Raw genomic sequence first — 19258 nt, forward strand, 5'->3', positions numbered from 1 at the left:
ACTGTCTGGGTTGGGGGACTACTACGAAGGACCAAAAGAAGCTGCAGTTTTATTTATTTATTTAGTCAGCTCCATCTTGGGTACCAGCCTACAAAGTACCCAGGACATCGTCAAGCAGTGGTGTTTCAGAATGGTAGCATCCATTATTAAGGACCTCCAGCACCCAGGGCATGCCCTTTTCTCATTGCTACCATGAGATAGGAGGTTGAAAAGCCTGAAGGCACACACTCATCAACTCAGGAACAGTTTCTTCCCATCTGCCATCAGATTCCTAAATGGACATTGAACCCGTGAATACTACTTCACTTTTAAAAAAATATTATTTCTGCTTTTGCACAATTTTTAATCTATTCAATATACATATACTGTCTTTAATGTCTTCTATATTATGTATTGCATTGAACTGCTGCTAAGTTAACAAATTTCATGACACATGCCAGTGAAAATAAACCTGATTCTGAACTCTTTCAATTGCTCACATATTCAATCAAACCAACTATGGAGTCTTTTCTCTAAATCTGTATCAACCATTTCATTGAACCCAATACATACCTTCTTGTTCTTAATAAGCTTAACTTTCTTGGTAAATATCATACAAACTTTTCATTAATTTTATCCAACTGAGATAGATGTTTTATTCAGGTAAGAGTTCTTAGTAAGTTTCATGACTTTGGCCATTGTTCCAATTCGATCTTAATTCGTATGTATTTTTATCACTTAGACTGCAATCTCAAAATATTAATACAGTCGGCCCTCCTTATCCGCGAGGGATTGGTTCCGGGACCCCTCGCGGATACCAAAATTCGCTGATGCTCAACTCCCTTATTCAACCTGGCTTAATGCGGTGGACCTTTGGACCCTGCAGAACCCCAGACCTTATTTAGCCTTAATCAGTGTGGTGGACATTAGGACCTGGCAGTAGAGCTCTGAACCCGCAATGTTTCTGTTCACAAAAATAATCACGATCATGACTGAAAACAAAGTGGAAATAATAAAGCGATCAGAAAGAGCTGAAGCGCCATCGGTCACTGGAAAAGCGTTAGGCTACGTCGGTTAACGATCAGAACAATTTTAAAGGATAAAGTGAGAAAGGCTCTGTCCCGATGAAAGCTACAATTATTACTAAGCAACGCAGTGGATTAATTATTGGGTTTTTGGTTTTTGATCCTCCACATCAACCCGGCAAGGTGGAGAGCACACTCGGGAGCGGTCTGTCACTAGATCGAATTCGGGAAATTCCACTCCCGAGCCTGACGCTGAAACATACGTTCTTAAGTGTTATATATGCATAGAAAGGTAAAATATATACGAAGACAAACTTCTGACTAACTGACGCTAAATAATACCGGATGTACCTGTTCCGACTTACTTAGTAAGAGAACTTCCGATTTTTTTTCGATCCCGATCCATGATAACCCACGCACATCCTCCCATATACTTCAAATCATCTCCAGATTACTTATAATACCTAATACAATGTAAATGCTATGTAAAATAGTTGTTATACTGCATTGCTTAGGGAATAATGACAAGGGAAAAAAAGTCTGTACATGCTCGAACAACAAGTGCTGGAAGAGCACTTCTGGGTTTTCGCAATTTGCGGTTGGTTGAATTCGCAGATGCGGAATTCGCGGATAAGGAGGGCCGACTGTAAATTGTAACTAAAGAGATCGCAACCACATAGATAACAACCAAACAGATTGTAGAACCAGTATTTTCACCAGGTACCAAAAAGAGATCACTGTGCATCCAAAATAGATTGCAAAAAAATAGGTTAGGAGCAAATAGATTGCAAACAATATTTTCACAGCTGTTTTTCTTTTTAAATAGCAACATAGCAGTCCTCAATGATCCTGATTTCCATTCAACATTCAAAGCCAGAACTTTTTTCCCCTCAGACAACGAAGTAACAAGAGGCAGTTGTTACCCCTTACGATGCACACTAAAAATTCCCACCTTTTGTTTTCAAGTGTAACAAACTCTTAAACTCCAGAATATCCTGTCACTGACTACACCAATTTCTGGATTCTATATTTAAATCCAAGGTTGTTTTAGAAATTAAGAATGAGGCACAAAACTTGTTCCTTTATGATTGTTTTATTAAGAGTTGATAGAACAGAAGAAAACTGAACAGACAGTGACAGGGAAACTGCCAACTCAACACAAGACCATAAGATACAGGTGTCCCCCGTTTTTCGAACATTCACTTTACGTCAACTCGCTGTTACGAAAGACCTACATTAGTTACCTGTTTTCGCTAACAGAAGGTGTTTTCACTGTTACGAAGAAAGGCAGCGCGCGAAAAAAGCAGCCAAGCTCCTCCCCAGAACCGCATTTAGCCGCCATTGCTTAAACACGTGCCTGTGAGCATCTGTGCTTTACTGTATGTCGATTTATTTTGCATCCTTTAGCAAGATGAGTTCTAAGGTACCTGTATCGGAAAAGTCTAAAAGAGCTCATAAGGGTGTTACACTTAATGTAAAACTAGACATAATTAAGCATTTCAATCGTGGTCAATGAAGTAAGGACATTGTCCATGCATTGAATTTGCCTGTGTCCACCATTCGCACTATTTATACGCAGAGAGAAAGAATTTTGAAAGCTGCCGATGTTACTGTTGGTTCTGCTCGTAGCAAAGTGGTCTCTCTTAGTCGGCATCCAATAATGGATAAAATGGAAAGTATATTGCTTGAGTGGATTGATGGGTGTACAAAGCGTGATGTTCCGTTAAGTTACCTTATACTTAAGGAGAAATCAGTCAGTCTTTTTAATAAGCTGAAACAGAAAGCACTGGACGATGGTGATTAAAGTGTTGCGAAAGTGGAATTTAAAGGCAGTCATGGGTGGTTTGATCCGTTTCTGGGATGAGGGCAGCTTCATAGCTTAACATTTACTGGAGAGAGTGCTTCGGCTGATACAAAAGCTGCCAAAAAGTTCCCAGCAGAACTGAAGAAAATAATTACAGAAGATGGTTATTCATATAAGCAAGTGTTTAACCGTGACGAAACTGCAATTTATTGGAAAAAATTGCTGAGCAAGACATTTATTTTGATAGAAGAAAGGCAGGCTAAGGGGCACAAGGCATCGAAGGACGGGTTTACCCTAACGCCTATTATTAACACCACTGGTGATGCTGTCCTTAAGCCTCTACTAGTGTACCATTCAGAAAATCCGAGGGCACTTAAAGGTGTTGATAAGAAAACACTTCCGTTGTGTTCCGTTCACATCCAAGTGGTTGGAATACCCAAGTGCTTTTTTCTGAGTACATGAGTGGAAACGTTAGTCCCTTTGTTGAAAAATACTGTAGAGAAAATAACCTCAATAATAAGTGTCTTGTGATTGTCAATAATTGTGCTGCTCATTCACCTGGCATTACCAAGTATGGCAGTATCATTTGTGTTCTTACTGCCAAATATGACATCATTGCAGCGGCCGTGTGACCAAGGCCTAATAGCCACAATCAAGGCTTACTATACGCAAAATGTGATGCGTTTTATTGTAAGTGCCACTGACAGAGAGGGCAATTCCAAAGCATCTTTGCAAGAGATCAGGAAAGAGTACAATAAAAAAAACTGGCAATCGCCAACATTGGAGATGCTCTCCATAGGCCAACAGTCTCGATGAGAAATGGCACTTGGAGGAAACTATGTCCTGAAGCAGTGAATGATTTTAAAGGCTTCGAACCATCAACAATAAATACGGCAATAGTGAGTTTGGCTAAAGAGGCTGGGTTTCTGGAAGTTGACGAAGATTATGTTAAAAAGGTTTTGGCATCCATGACCAAGAACTGACAGATGAAGAGCTGATGCAATTGGTAGAAGAAAGGATAACAATCAAAACCGAACGCAGTAGCAAACAGCACAAAAGTGAAGTCGTCCAGGAACTGAACGTGAAGCAATTGCGTGGGATTTCCGCTGCAATGACTGCAGAAAAGTATGACTTTAATTTTGAAAGGGTATGTAGGTTTAGGGCAGGTTTGCAGGATGTTTTGAATGCTTACAAAGAACTGTATGATAGAAAAATGCACGAGGCTAAGCAGTCAAGCATACTGTCATTTTTCAAGCCTTCCACATCAGCCACAGCAGACAACGAACCTCCACCTTCGACATCAAGGCAAGCAGACATAGAAGAAGGTGACCTGCCTGCCCTGATAGAAACAGACGACGATGAGATGACACCCCAGTCTCCTCTACCTCCCACCACCCCAACCTCTGACAACTCAGCCTAACGCACCATCATCAGTGTGCTCACTGTCTTCCCGATCCCAGTAAGTGAAATTACACTTATTTCTACTACTTACACTTACTTCTACTTTATATAGGCTGTGTATTTTTATGTGTTATTTGGTATGATTTCGTATTTGGTTTCATTTGTCAGCTTCAGAGGTTAAAGTTTACTGGAGAGTGCTTCTGCCGAGAGTGCTGCCGACTGCGCATGCGCCGAATGTTTCTGCCGAGAGTGTTACGGTGGACAGTACTGCACTGCAATGATTGCAGTAAAGTATTTCTACTTTATATAGGCTGTGTATTTATAACATTCCTGCTTTTACTATATGTTACTGTTATTTTAGGTTTTATGTGTTATTTGGCATGATTTGGTAGGTTTTTTTTGGATGTGGAACGCTCACAAATTTTTTCCATATAAATAAATGGTAATTACTTCTTCACTTTACGACAATCCGGCTTATAAATCATTTCATTGGATCGTTCTACCTTCGAATCACGGGGGAAACCTGTATAGGAGCAGAATTATGCCATTTGCCCACCGAGACTGCTCTACCATTTTATCATGGCTGATTCAATTTTCCTCTCAGCCCCATCTCCTGCCTTCTCCCCGTATCCCTTCAAGCCCTGACCAATCAAGAATCTATCAACCTCTCCCTTAAATGTACATAAAGACTTGGCCTCCACAGTTGCCTGTGGCAAAGAATTACACATACAGTATTTACTATTCTCTAGCTAAAGAAATTCCTCCTCATCTCCATTCCAAAAGGACGCCCTCTATTCTGAGGCTGTGACTATTCTGGCCTTAGATTCTCCCATCATAGGAAATATCTTCTCCACAACCACTCTATCAAGGCCTTTCACCATTCAATAAGTTTTAATGAGGTCACCCCTCATTCTTCTGAATTCTAGTGAGTACTGGGCCAGAGCCATCAAACACTCTACAAATGACAAGCTATTCAATCCTGGAATAATTTTTGCGAAACACACACAAAATGCTGGAGGGACTCAGCAGGCCAGGTAGCATCTATGGAAAAAGAGTACACAGTCGACATTTCGGGCCAAGACCTTTCATCAGGATTTCCAGCATCTACAACTTTTTTCATAATTTTCATGAACCTCCTTTGAACCCTCTCCAGTTTCAGCCATCCTTTCTAAGGAGCCCAAAACTACTTTCAGTACTCCCAGTGAGGCCCCACCAGTGCTTTATCAAGTCTCAACATTACATCCTTGCTTTTATATTCTAGTCCTCTTGAAATGAATGCTAACATTGCACCTGCCTTCCTCACTACTAACTCAACCTGCAAATTAACCTTTAGGGAACCCTGCACAAGGACTCCCAAATCCCTTTGCGATCCAGTTTTTTTGTATTTCCTCTCCATGTCGAAAACGGTCAGGCCTTTCATTTCTTCTCCCTAAGTGCATGAGCATACACTTTCCAACATTGTATTCCATCTGCTACTTCTTTGCCCATTCTCCTAATCTAAGTCCTTCTGTAGCTTCTCTAGTTCCTCAAAACCACCTGATCCTCCACCTATCTTCATATCATCTACAAACTTTGCAACAAAACCATCAATTCCATCATCCAAATCATTGACATATAGCACAAGAAGAATTGATCCCAACACAGACCCACGCGGAACACTACTACTCACTAACAGCCAACTAGAAAAGGCTCCCTTTATTCCCACTCTTTACCTCCTGCCAATCAGCCACTGCTTTATCCTTCCTGTAATACAATAGGCTAGTAGCTTGTTCAGCAGCCTCATGTGGCACCTTGTCAAAGGCCTTTTGAAAATCCAAGTATACAACATCAACCAATTCTCCTTTGTTTGTCCTGCTTGTTATTTCTTCAAAGAATTCCAACAGATTTGTCAGGCAAGATTTTCCCTTGAGGAAACCATGCTGACTACAGCCTATTTTATCCTGTGCCTCCAAGTACCCTGAGACCTCACCTTAATAATTGGCTCCAACATCTCTGCAACCACTGAGGTCAGACTAACTGGCCTATAGTTTCCATTTGTCTGCCTCTCTCCCTTCTTGAACAGTGGAGTGACATTTGCAATTTTCCAGTCTTCTAGAACCATTCCAGAATCTAATGCCTCCACAGTCTCTTCAGTCACCTCTTTCAGAACCCTGGGGTGTACACCATCTGGTCCAGGCGACCAATCTACCTTCAGACCTTTCAGTTTCCCAAGAACCTTCTCTCTAGTAACGGTAACTTCACACACTTCATGATGCCTGACACCTGGAACTTCCACCCTACTGCAAGTGTTTTCCTTTTTCTTTTTAAATCTTTTTATTAATTTTAAACAAACATAAATGAAACATGAATACAGAGAGCTTGAGAGTACATAATTAATAGGTTAAGGTATAAATACAAATAGATGATAATCCATATATAATAACCTCCCAAACTCATAATAATTACAAAAAATTGAGTAAATAAGAAACCCCCCCCCAAAAAAAAGAAAAAACCTAACCAACATGGGCCATTGCATTATGTCAAATATACACAGTAGTGTCAATAACTCCGCACCTTCATCCAAATAATTAAGGATAATAAAAGTAAGGTTTAGGAAAAGTCAGTTTAGCTCATATGAAAATGTTGAATAAATGGTCTCCAAGTTTCTTCAAATTTAACTGAATTTGTTGAGGATTCTTCCATAATGGATTAATTTTTAAGAAAATTGAATATCCCGAAATTAACAGCAGAAGATTGTGTACTTCTAGACACACCTATTACAGAAACCGAAATAAAAGAGGCCATTTTTTCAATGAATTCAGGTAAAGCCCCTGGTCTGGATGGTTATACTGTGGAATTTTTTAAATCCTTTTCTTCTATACTCTCTCCTTGGCTTTGTAAAATTTTTAAAGATGCGTTAACTGTAGGTAAATTACCAGAATCTTTTTATGATGCCTCCATTTCTCTAATTCTTAAAAAAGATAAAAACTCCACTGAATGTGCATCCTATTGGCCAATATTCTTGCTGAATACAGACTCTAAGGTTTTTACCAAAATTTTGGCCACTAGATTAGAAAATATATTACCTCAAATTATCTCTGAAGACCAGACCGGATTTATTAAAAACGGTTATTCATCTTTTAACATCAGAAAATTAATTACCGTAGATTCCGGATTTTAAGCCGCTACTTTTTTCCCACATTTTGAACAGCTTTGAACTTTGCGGCCAATAATCCGAAGCGGCTAATGCATGATTTTTTTCATGCCGCCTCGTAAACATTTTGCCTCATAACAGTAGACCAATAAAATTGATGAGTAGTTCACAGAGGTCCAATGAAATTGTACGATAAATCAAGCGCACTTTCACAATTAAATTATTGTAAATCAGTCATTTGTACTCACCCTCATCAACATGGAAAACACTCGAAGCATTGTGCTGCCTACTTAGTTTAAACTATATTTGTTTTCTGTACTACATCGCGGGATGCTATGACGTCACACCCGGTTTCGCGGTGTCTTGTGGGAAAATGCCGGTTTGCGATGAAACGGGACGGAGGGAGGGAGCGCATTACGCGAGCGGCTTTGGATCTGAGCGAAAACGCTGCTTTTAAGTTAAAGGTGATCAATAACTTTTCCTGGTAGGCTGCAATATATATATTTTTTTACCAGTCGTTAGGAGATATTGGAATGTTGTTCAGTAAAGAAGTATACGCAACATATATTTAAAAGTAGCCGCGTACGGGCACGGTTCGAAAAAAAGCATTTGCAATATGTATTTGTTTTTGTTACCATATGGATTTAATTAAAAGTTAAAAAAATCCTCACGTGTAATATCTTTCTGTGTAAATATCTCATATTACAACGTGGGACACCTGCGGCCGAAAATCCGGTGCGGCCTAAAATCCGGTGCGGCCTAAAATCCGATGCGGCCTTTATAATTAAAAAATTGATTTTATTTCTAAAATTAGAGCCAGCGGCTTTTAATCAGGTGCGCTCTGTAGTCCGGAATCTACGGTAATATAATTTATACTCCATCTAAAATACCAGAATGTGTTATTTCCTTAGATGCTAAAAAAGCGTTCAATAGAGTTGAATGGCCATATTTATTTAATACATTGCAGAATTTTAATTTTAGCTTGAAATTTATATTATGGATTAAATTAATATATTATAAACCTTTGGCTTCGGTTCTTACCAATAAGCAGAGATCTCCTTTTTTTCCAGGTATCCCATGGCATGAGGCAAGGCTGTCCTTCAAGTCCTCTATTATTTGACATTGCTTTGGAACCTTTAGCCATTGCCATTTGTGAATCACCTAATATTTTTGGTATTACCCATAGGGAAGGGACTTATGAGTTATCATTATATGCTGATGATTTGTTACTATACATATCTGACCCTGAGAGATCTATTCCTGCTATTTTATCCTTGCTTGTTCAGTTTAGTAGCTTTTCTGGCTACAAACTGAATTTTAATAACATTGAACTATTGCCATTAAATATGCAAGTTTCAAACTATAAACACTTACCATTTAAAGTTGTCACAGATCATTTTACTTATTTGGGTATTAAAATTACCAAGAAACATAAGGATTTATTTAGAGTTAATTTTTTACCTTGAATTGACCAAATCAAGCAACTTATTACCAGGTGGTCCCCATTATCTTTGTCATTGGTTGGTCGAATTAATGCTATTAAGATGATAGTATTACCCAATTTTTTATATTTATTCCAAGCATTACCAATTTTTATTCCTAAATCTTTTTTTGATATTGTTGACTCCAAAATATCCTCATATGTGTGCCAGAATAAAAATCCTAGATTAAGTAAAACATATTTACAGAAGCCTAAGAAGGAAGGTGGCTTGGCTTTGCCAAACCTAAGATTTTACTATTAGGGAGTTAATATTCGATATTTAATATTTTGGACACAAGAATCGATTATAGCACCTTGCCCACAATGGGTAAATTTGGAATGTAAATCTGTACAAGATTTCTCATTGTTTTCTATTTTAGGATCTTCGCTTCCTTTTGCTTTATCTAAATTGAATAAACAAATAACTAATCCTATAGTTAAACATACATTACAAATATGGTTTCAATTTCATAAATTCTTTGGCTTGAATAAGTTTATCTTATCAAGCCCTGTTATATCTAACTTTTTTTTTCAGCCCTCTTTTACGGATCAAGCCTTTGTATTATGGAAAACAAAAGGTATAACAGGTTTTCATGATCTATTTTTAGATAACAGTTTTATGTCCTTTGAACAGCTATCCAATAAATATAATTTGCCTAAAACTCATTTTTTTAGATACTTGCAAGTTAGAAATTTCTTGAATAATATGTTAGTCTTTTCCAAAATTATGTCCAATGGACATTATGGAAAAAAATTTAGCTCTGATTCCTTGCCAGAAGGGTTTATAATATGATCATGAAAATACAGCCAGGAGTATCAGAAAAAATTAAGAAGGAATGGGAAAAAGAACTTCTTTCGTCTTATACCCAATGAGAAGTGGGAAAAAATTTTACAATCAGTCAATTCTTCTTCTATTTGTGCCAAACATGCCCTAATACAATTTAAGGTTGTACATAGGGCTCACATGTCCAAGGATAAACTTGCTCGATTTTATTCTTATGTTAATCCAACCTGTGACAGATGTCATTCTGAAGTCACTTCATTGACCCACATGTTTTGGTCTTGCCCTTGCTTGCGAAATTATTGGAAAGATATTTTCGGTATTATTTCAACAGTTCTGAATATCAAACTGCAACCGCATCCTATTACTGCAATTTTTGGTTCACCAATGGTGACTAATAGTTGTTTATCCCCCTCAGCCCAGTGGATGATTGCATTTGTTACATTAATGGCTGGAAGATCTATCCTATTGAACTGGAAAGAAATTAATCCTCCAACTATATTTCAGTGGTTTTCTCAAACTATTTCTTGTTTGAGTTTAGAAAAAATTAGAAGTGTTGTCTTTGACTGCTAGTGTTTTCCAAGGTAAAGACTGATGCAAAATACTTATTCAGTTCATCCACCATGTATTTCTGTCCTGCAGCATAGTTTTCCGGTGGCTGGACATCCACTCTCACCTCTCTTTTACATTATGTATCTGAAGAAACTTTTGGAATCCTCTTTAATATTACCAGCTAGCTTACTGTCACATTATTCATGTATGGATGAATAGCAATTAAACTTGAAATGAAGTAAATGCTCTTCTATTACAGGTGTTCCCCCCCCCCTTTACAAAGGTAGAGCATTCCTATGAAACCTTTCTTAAGCCGAAATGGCGTAAAGTGAAGAACCATTAATTTATAAGGGAAAAATTTTCGTAAAAGCGAAAATCCCCTTGTAATGCGAAAACAGGATAGCAATGTAGGTCTTTTGTAAAAGTAAAATGGCATAAAGCAGGGGACACCTGTATATGACTCTCCAATATAGCGAATTATGTATTACAAAAGCAGTGCAGCTGAGAAAGCACACTAAGATTCATTGAGTTAAACATGACAGTAACAGGTCCATAGTGACCAGGTTGCTTATCTGAGCTAATCCCATTGGTTTGTGTTTGATGTTTACACCTCTAAACATTTCCTATTCAGGTAACTGTCCAAATTCCTTTTTAAATGTCATAATTATATTCATTTTTACCACTTGTGCAGGTTCAACTATTTATTCCCTCCATAGATGCTTGCTGAACTCCTCCAGTATCTCTAGTGTTTATCAATTACAAATATGACAATCATGATTTACATTAACTTTAAGTAACATACGTTATGCACTACTTAGGTGACAAAATGCACAAAAAGGAACATAATCACATAAGTGCAAGCTGAGGGAAATACAAACGGGGGTAAAATTATATCTCAATCCTCAAGAGTTCTATCATTTACCGTACTTTGCAAGTCCTGCTCTATTTGTCTTATGCCATTGCAACACTTCCCGCCTGCAAGTGTCCATTACAATCAAGCCACCCAACCGCACAAATTGCCCAGAGACGGTATTACACCTCCAGAGCGTCAGGGGGCGCTCACAGCAGCGGGTGCGCAATGACCGCGGGTTTTAACACCGCCCCCGCGCGGTTTCGGCCTCCCCCACCCCCCCTCATCAATACCCTCCTCCACCCCACCCCACCCCACCCCACCCCACCCCACCCCACCCCACCCCACCCCACCCCACCCCACCCTCATTTAAACACAGACCTCCGCTTTACCTGCTCGCTTCGCGCCCTCCATTTCTCCGATTCCAAACGGGCTGGCCGCGAACGCCCTCTTCCGCTCCTGCGATTTCGTTGAAAACATAAAGGACGAGGATGAGGGCGAAGGCCAAACACAGCAGCACGGCCCGCACGTAGCGCCGCATGCCGCTGGCTCGACGCTTGCAATCCAACTAGAACAGAAGCACCGTTGGAAAGGTGCCACGGGCTCTTATTTTCATCTCTGGCAAAAACTTTTATTAAAGGAAAGGTTATACGGCAGCCCCGCCCACATTCTTCCCCGCGGAACTTTTCCTTCCGTCAGTCACGATGATGCAATCGCGCGCGTCCAATCGTTGCCGACCTTATTGGCCTTTTCTTCGTGGAGGAGCCGCGGCAGACTGGTTGCCTGGCAACTGGACAGCTTCTGCGCGCGCTCTTTGGCTCGACCAATGCAGTTCCAAAAGAAATTGAAGCAATAATATTACACGTTAAAGTCCACAATGCAGCGTTATTGACCTGAAAAGTTGTTTTTCTCTTTCCACAAGTGCTGTCTGCATTGCTGATTATTTGCAACATTTTCTATTGTTTTCGTTACACTCCTAAAAAACTTTGCATTTATTATAGTATACACTAGCACACCTGAAAAAGGGCTTTGCTATGTAAAAGACAGGAGGAAGCTTCACTGTTATGAATTAGCTCTAAGTGACTTGTGCACAATGACAGTCAGGTCCCTTTGACTGCTTCCCATACCCTCATGCCATTCAGCAATGGGCCATCTGGTCCATGTTAACCAAGATGCCCATCTAAGCCAGTCATATTTGCTGACTTTTGGGTTAGTAGATTTGCTGATGACACCAAGGTTGGGGGCATTGTGGATAGTGTGGAAGGCTGTCAGAGGTTACAGTGGGACATTGATAGGATGCAAAACTGGGCTGAGAAGTGGCAGATGGATTTCAACCCAGGTAAGTGTGAGGAGATTCATTTTGGTAGGTCAAATATGATGGCAGAATGTAGCATTAATGGTAAGACTCTTGGCAGTGTGGAGGATCACAGGGATCTTGGGGTCCGAGTCCATAGGACACTCAAAGCTGCTATGCAGGTTGACTCTGTGGTTAAGAAGGCATACAGTGGATTGGCCTTCATCAAACGTCAGATTGAGGTTAAGAGCCAAGAGGTAATGTTGCAGCTATATAGGACCCTGGTCAGACCGCACTTGGAGTACTGTGTTCAATACTGGTTGCCTCACTACAGGAAGGACGTGGAAACCATAGAAATGGTGCAGAGGAGGTTTACAAGGATGTTGCCTGGATTGGGAACATGTCTTATGAGAATAAGTTGAGTAGACTCAGCCTTTTCTCCTTGAAGCGATGGAGGATGAGAGGTGACCGGATAGAGGTGTACAAGATAATGAAAGGCATTGATCGTGTGGATAGTCAGGCTTTTTCCCAGGGCTGAAATGGCCAGCATGAGAGGGCACAGTTTTAAGGTACTTGGAGGTAGGTACAGAGGAGGTGTCAGAGATATGTTTTTTACACAGAGAGTGGTGAGTGCGTGGTATGGGCTGCCGGCGGCAGTGGTGGAGGTGGAAACGATAGGGTCTTTTAAGAGACTCCTGATAGGTACATGGAGCTTAGAAAAATAGAGGGCTATGGGTAACCCTAGGTAACTCGAAGGGAAGGACATGTTCGGCACAGCTTTGTGGGCCAAAGGGCCTGTATTGTGCTGTAGATTTCCTATGTTTGTATATTTGACCTATAATATTCTAAATCTTTTCTATCCATGTTAAAGTTTTTTTTCTTTTTATCTACGTTTCCACCTGTTTAAAATCTCTCATTATTAAAAAAAAAAAGCACAGCATTTCTGTTTTTCTACTTGGGTTGCAACCTTACATTTTTTCCAGAAGTTATTCCATCTACTGTAGTTCACAGTCAAAAACCTTTGTTAAAGGAAATAAAAGTTTGTCCGTATCCCCTCAAATCCCGATCGCTATGGTAGAATTCTGGTTGCCCAATACACTCAGGATTGGACGAGCATACATGTTCTCTGGACCAGCAAATATTATTTTAATGAATACTCCAATACACTTTTAATTCATTTTTGTTTAGATGCTGAACTGTAGTGTAATATAAATTATTCATCAAACTTGGTAGTCTGAGGAACATGGAAACAACCTGTTTGATAAGCAGCTCTTTAATAGTGACCTCCTCTCCACCACTAACTCAACAGAGTCCGGGTTGTAGCCAAGGACGGATCCAGCCTTTTTGATCAGTTTATTTAGTCTTTTTGCATCATCAGCACGAATGCCACTCCCCCCGACATAAAGCCGCAAGGAAGCCGCTACAACAGACTGGTAAAAAGATCTCCAACATCCTGCTGCACACATCGAAGGATCTCAGCTTCCTTAGAGAGTCTGTTCATCTCCTACTTGCAAACAGCCTTGGTGTTGGTTTTCTAGTTAAGTCTGTTGTCGAGGTGAACACTCAAGTATTTGTACTCCTCCAACACCGCAACTTCTTCTCCCAGAATGTTTACAGATCTCGTCACAGTCCCCTTCTTCCTAAAATCAATCTCCATCTCCCTGGTTTTGGCCACATTCAGGAGCAGGTGATTCCTCCCACACCATTCCACAAACTTGTCTTTCAGTCTAATGTACTCTGACTCCTGCCCATCTCTGATACACTCAACCACCCTTGACTCATCAGAGAACTTCTGCAAATGACAAAACTCAGATTTGTATTGAAGAAATATAAATCAGATTAGTCTGTTTTAGTATTTCTTACATTAATATTCTGTACTCTATTATTAGTTAATATATTTATTATTATTGCTAAATGTTTTAAAATGTTGCTGCTGTAACAAAATAATTTCCCACTTGGGATCAATAAAGTATTCATTATTATCCTATTGTGTAACAACAGCCTGACAAACAGAGTCATATCTGTGTTTTCTATCTGTTAACCAACTCTCAGTACAGCTAACATATTAACTCTCAGTTCCATGAGCTGTAACTGTTTTCACCAATTTCCTGTAAAAACCTGAAAATCTAAAAACACCTCATGCATTAATTAGTTCCTCCTCATCCCAGGGGAGTCTATAACTAGTTAAGGTAAGAAGAGAAAAATTTAAAGATGTGAGTGTTAAGTTTTTCACACAGAGGTTAGTGATTACCTGGTATGAGCTGTGTTACGAGGTGGTTGAGACAGTGTTTAAACTACACTTTTACACAAGTACTTGGAAAGGACCAGAATGATACAGCCTGATGCTTATTTCCGTGCTGTATGATGCTCTGAAAAGGAAGAAGAACATTAATAAACAGCATTCTTTAAATTATACACTTTAACTGGTAATCTCTCAAAACTGAGGTTCGGGATGAGGTGTAACTACATCCTCTGGACAGATGAGATAAACATGCCATGCTGGGTGTATGCAGATAAGGAAATTGGAAAACCTGGTATCGATACTTTCAGACAGATTAGACAGGCATGTTAATTAAGTCATGTTACTGAAGTGATCTTAGCAGAAGGAATTACCTATACAAGACATACGAAGAACCCATGAGTAAAGGCCAGAGATGAAGAGGGGGCACATTCACTTGTTTAATCAAGGAGAGTTTACCTATGGTATAAGCTGATTATTGATCAGATAGAGAGGAGGGAGAGCTGAGATAGGAATGGACTGATGGGACACTGACAGACCTTTCAAAACAGAGTATATAGGGTAGTCATAGATTATTAAGGCACAGAAAAACAAGCCTTTGAGCTTAACCAACCATGCCAACTAAGATTCCCATCTAACCTTGTCCCATCTGCCCACATTTCCTTTAAACCTTTTCCTATTCATACACCTTTTAAATATTGTTATTGTAACTGCCTCAACCATTTCCTCTGTGGCCCATTCCATATATGCACTGGCCCTGCATGAGAAATCTACCCCTCGGGTTCCTTTTAAGTCTTTCCCCTCCCAGCTTGAATCTATGCTCTCTAGTATTTGATTCGGAGGGGTGGAGTGAAGTCAAGATGGTGCTAAACGGCGACTCCTTTGCTTGCATCTTCAGGAACAGCTCTATTTCTATCTTTGATATCTCTTTTCTTCCTTTCCAAGGTTCTTTTAAAGACCCTGATCTGGAGTTACACTCTGACTTTGGTTCTCTGCGGGAATGGGACCCGCTCTCAGGTCTTCACGACTGGCCACTTTTTGATATCCCAAAGACGTGGCCTGGAAGACTAGTGTGCATTCAAGGTTCCGGAATTTTGTGGCTCTGAAGACGTGCTGATTCTAGGCCGCTGCCCGTGATTGAAGCGTCGTGGGAGAACACGGAACATCGGGAGCAGCAGGTTAGCCGCCATGGGCGGGGGGGCGGGGGGGGGGGTTGTGTTTCCAAAGAGCTGTGCCTTTCTGGGGCTGAGTCTCTGGGCACAGAGCTTAGAAAAAGCGACACAACAGACTTACGACATCATAAATCAGCGAGTTGTTTGTTATGTCTCCCCTTTCACTGTGAAATGGGGACACCTCTTTTTCCCTTATTAGGGAGAGAGAGTGAGCCTGTGATATGTCGAATACCGGGTGAACGAGTAGTCTTTGGAGTTCTGCAACTCTGTGTCTTCATTGATGCTTTGCTGGATGCTTGGGTGCTCAGTGGAGGGTGCTGATACTTTTTTGCTGGTGGGGGGTGTTGCCTTGTTGCTGTTTGTGCGCGGGAGGGGGGAACTGGGGAGGCTTTGGGGTTTTAATGTTTAATTGTCACTCACTTTTCAGGGCATTCCTCGGTTTTGTGGATGTTTGCACAGAAAAAGAATTTCAGGATGTATATTATATACACCTCTCTGATATCAAATATACCTGTTGAAACCTATTGAGAAAAGACTCCATACATTTACCTAATCTATGCTCCTCATGATTTTATTCACCTCAATAAGGTCACCACTACATTGCTCTGCGACGACACCGGTGCCAAGCTGCTTGGGTCCTAGTGCCCTTCCCTTGGACAACATTAGTGGTATGGAGAGAGGGAGACTTGCAGCTTGGGCAACTGCTGGTCTCCCATACAACCCTGCCCAGGCCTGTGCCCTTGAAACTTTACAAAGCGCAAATCCATGGTCTCTCAAGAGTAACTGATACCTATGTGCTCCAAGGAATAATGTCATAGCTGTCCCAATCTCTTCCTATAACTCAGGCCAGCAAGTCCAGGCAACAGTTTCATAAACTGTCTTTGCACTCATTCCACCTTAATGACTTTACTCTTTGAAAAATCTAGGTGACAAGAGCTCTAAACAATGTCTTGTACAACTGCATCATAATGTCCTAACCCCTGATTCCCTGACTGATGAAGGCCAATGTGTCAATGCCATCTTCACCGCCTTGTTTAACTTTCAGGGAACCATTTATTTGTACTCCCAGGTCTCTCTGGTCTACAACAATCCCCAGGCCTCAACCATTCACTAGGTTGGGCTTCCCAAGATGCAATAATTCACACTTCTCTGAATTGAATGCCATTTGCCATTCCTCTACCCAATTATCCACCTGATCAAAATCATAACTTTTGATAGCTGCTTCACTGTGTGGTTGAGGGATCAGCAAATAATCAAGAGCTCTTGATTAGTTTTATACCTGAATTGTCTCAAGAAACTGAAGTCGAAGAAAAAGCCTGTGTCAAATAGTGAAACAACTTTATGATCGTTACTTCACTGATCTATTCAACACATGCACCTTACAGGTTCAACGTGAATTTGTACTATTGTATGTATTAAATAGGACAATTCTCATTGCTTAGGGGTCTCTACTCCACCCAGAGATCTTTATCAGGAGTGCTGTGTATGCAAGGATCTGAGTATTATTAATGATTCCTCCCTTACTTTGACCCCCTACTATCAGGCAGGAGTTACTGCTGCATTAAGACTACTGAACTCCCTGCCACCACTCAGGTTTTCTCATGCATGAAGCGCCAGTAGCATTAAACTTTCAATTGTACTTTTAAAATCGTGTTGTAAATGCACCTTATTATTTGTTAATCTATTTGTGGTAATGTTACTTTATTTGTTGTGTGTGTGGGTAATATGCACTGTGTTGTGTATTTTGGTCCAGAGGAATGTGGTTTTGTTTGGCGGTGTACATGTGTACAGTTGAATGACAATAAACCAATTGGTTTTTAATGAACCAATAAATTGATTTACAACATAACGCGTGATAACCCATGAATCTTTAAAAGTTAAAATCTTAATGCCTTTCTTATTGGAGTAGGCAAGAAACTTTCTTGTTCCTGGTAAAAGTTTTTATGAAAGGCTGGGAGCAACTCTAGTATTTGCCTCAAAAACATTCACATTTGTAGAAAGAAGATATGCCATAACAGAAGCAGAACTATCAGCAGTAGTGTATGGATGTCAGAAATTTGACACACATTTCAAACGTACATTTAATGTAAGAGAAATGGATACAATATACATCCTGAAATGCTTTTTTCTTAGCAACCATCCATGAAAAGAGGAGTGCCCCAAAGAATGAACGACAGTTAAATGTTAGAACCTCAAGGCCTCCCAGCTGCCCCCCCCCACACGTAAGCAGCAGCAAGCAACAATAACCCTCCCCCACCAGCATAAAGAAAGCATCCGCACCCGTCACCGAGCACTCAAACATGCAGCAAAAGCAACAGCAAAGACACAGACTTGCAGTACTCCAAAGACTACACGTTCACCCGGTATTCGACTTACCACAGGCTCTCTGTCTCTCCTTAATAAGGGAGAAAGCTATGTCTCTGTTTCACACCAACAGCGGAGACATAACAAACAACTCACTGGTTTACGATGTTAAAAGTCCACTGCGTCACTTTTTCCGAGCTCTGCCCAAAGATCTCTGTACTGGTGGTTTGCAATAGAAATTGATCAACGGGTCCAGGACAAAATTTGACAGACTTATCAAATTGACAATGACCAATATATTTGTGGTCTTCCGCTGCTGTAGCCCATTTACAGTACCTCGAGGCTTGATGTGTTGTGGAATCAGAGATGCTCTTCTTTACACCACTGTTATAATGCACAGTTACTTGAGTTACTGGTACATTCCCATCAGCTTGAACCAATCTGGCCATTCTCCTTAGACCCTTGATTAGCAGGGTATTTTTGCCCACAGGACTGCTGCTCACTGGATGTATTTTTTTGGCAGTATTCTCTGTAAACATTAGAGACTATGAGCATAAAAATCCTAGATCAGCCATTTCTGAGATACTCAAACTGCCCCATCTGACACCAACAATCACTCCACAGTCAAAGTCATTTAGTTCACATTTCTTTCCCATTCCGATGTTTGATATGAATGGCAACTGAACCTCTTGACCACGTCTACATGCTTTTATGCATCAAGTTGCTGTCATACAATTGGCTGGTGAGATATTTGTATTAATAAGCATATGTATAGGTGTATCTAATAAAGTGGCCACTGAGCGTGGAACAACAGCAAGATTACAAATCTTGTTTGTAATCTGACATTTGTTCATTGTAAATTTATACTGAAGTGCAACAAAATAAACTAACAGCACTGGCATATGCACCATCTCGATTATCAGCCACGATGCGAGCTTGTGATGAAAGGTTCAGGTGTTAAGGTACACTGCCTAGTAAATGTAACACCAATAAAGTCAGAGATTGACAAGGTCAAGGAGTAGCAGTTGCTTTCTCAACAAGTGATTTGACAATGGTCTGTAAAGGTGAAGCTAGTAAAGTCAAAAATAGGATCCCTTTGGTCAATCAGAGATTCATTTAAATCTCACATACTATTAACTTGTTCCAGAATCATCAACCAAAGGCATGAGGGAAAAAGAACTACAGAAGGTGCTTGATGGGCATATGGTCACAGCTAAGAGCTAGAGTGGCTTTCTACAAGATAT

General features: G+C 40.2%; 1 protein-coding gene across 2 annotated transcripts in view; it reads right to left on the reverse strand.

Moving 5' to 3' along the window:
* LOC140734703 (glucoside xylosyltransferase 1-like) overlaps window positions 1-11708 on the reverse strand; it is a 63331-nt gene extending 51623 nt beyond the window's left edge. The window contains exon 1 of one of the 2 annotated variants that reach the window (XM_073059033.1): window positions 11398-11708. In XM_073059033.1, coding sequence (XP_072915134.1) covers window positions 11398-11546 — 149 coding nt within the window. In that variant the 5' untranslated portion in view covers window positions 11547-11708. The remainder of the gene's footprint in view (window positions 1-11397) is intronic. The other variant, XM_073059034.1, reaches the window with a different exon arrangement.
* Between the last annotated feature and the right edge of the window lie 7550 nt (window positions 11709-19258).

The sequence above is a fragment of the Hemitrygon akajei genome, chromosome 10, assembly GCF_048418815.1.
Source record: "Hemitrygon akajei chromosome 10, sHemAka1.3, whole genome shotgun sequence".
In the NCBI taxonomy this organism is placed as follows: domain Eukaryota; kingdom Metazoa; phylum Chordata; class Chondrichthyes; order Myliobatiformes; family Dasyatidae; genus Hemitrygon; species Hemitrygon akajei.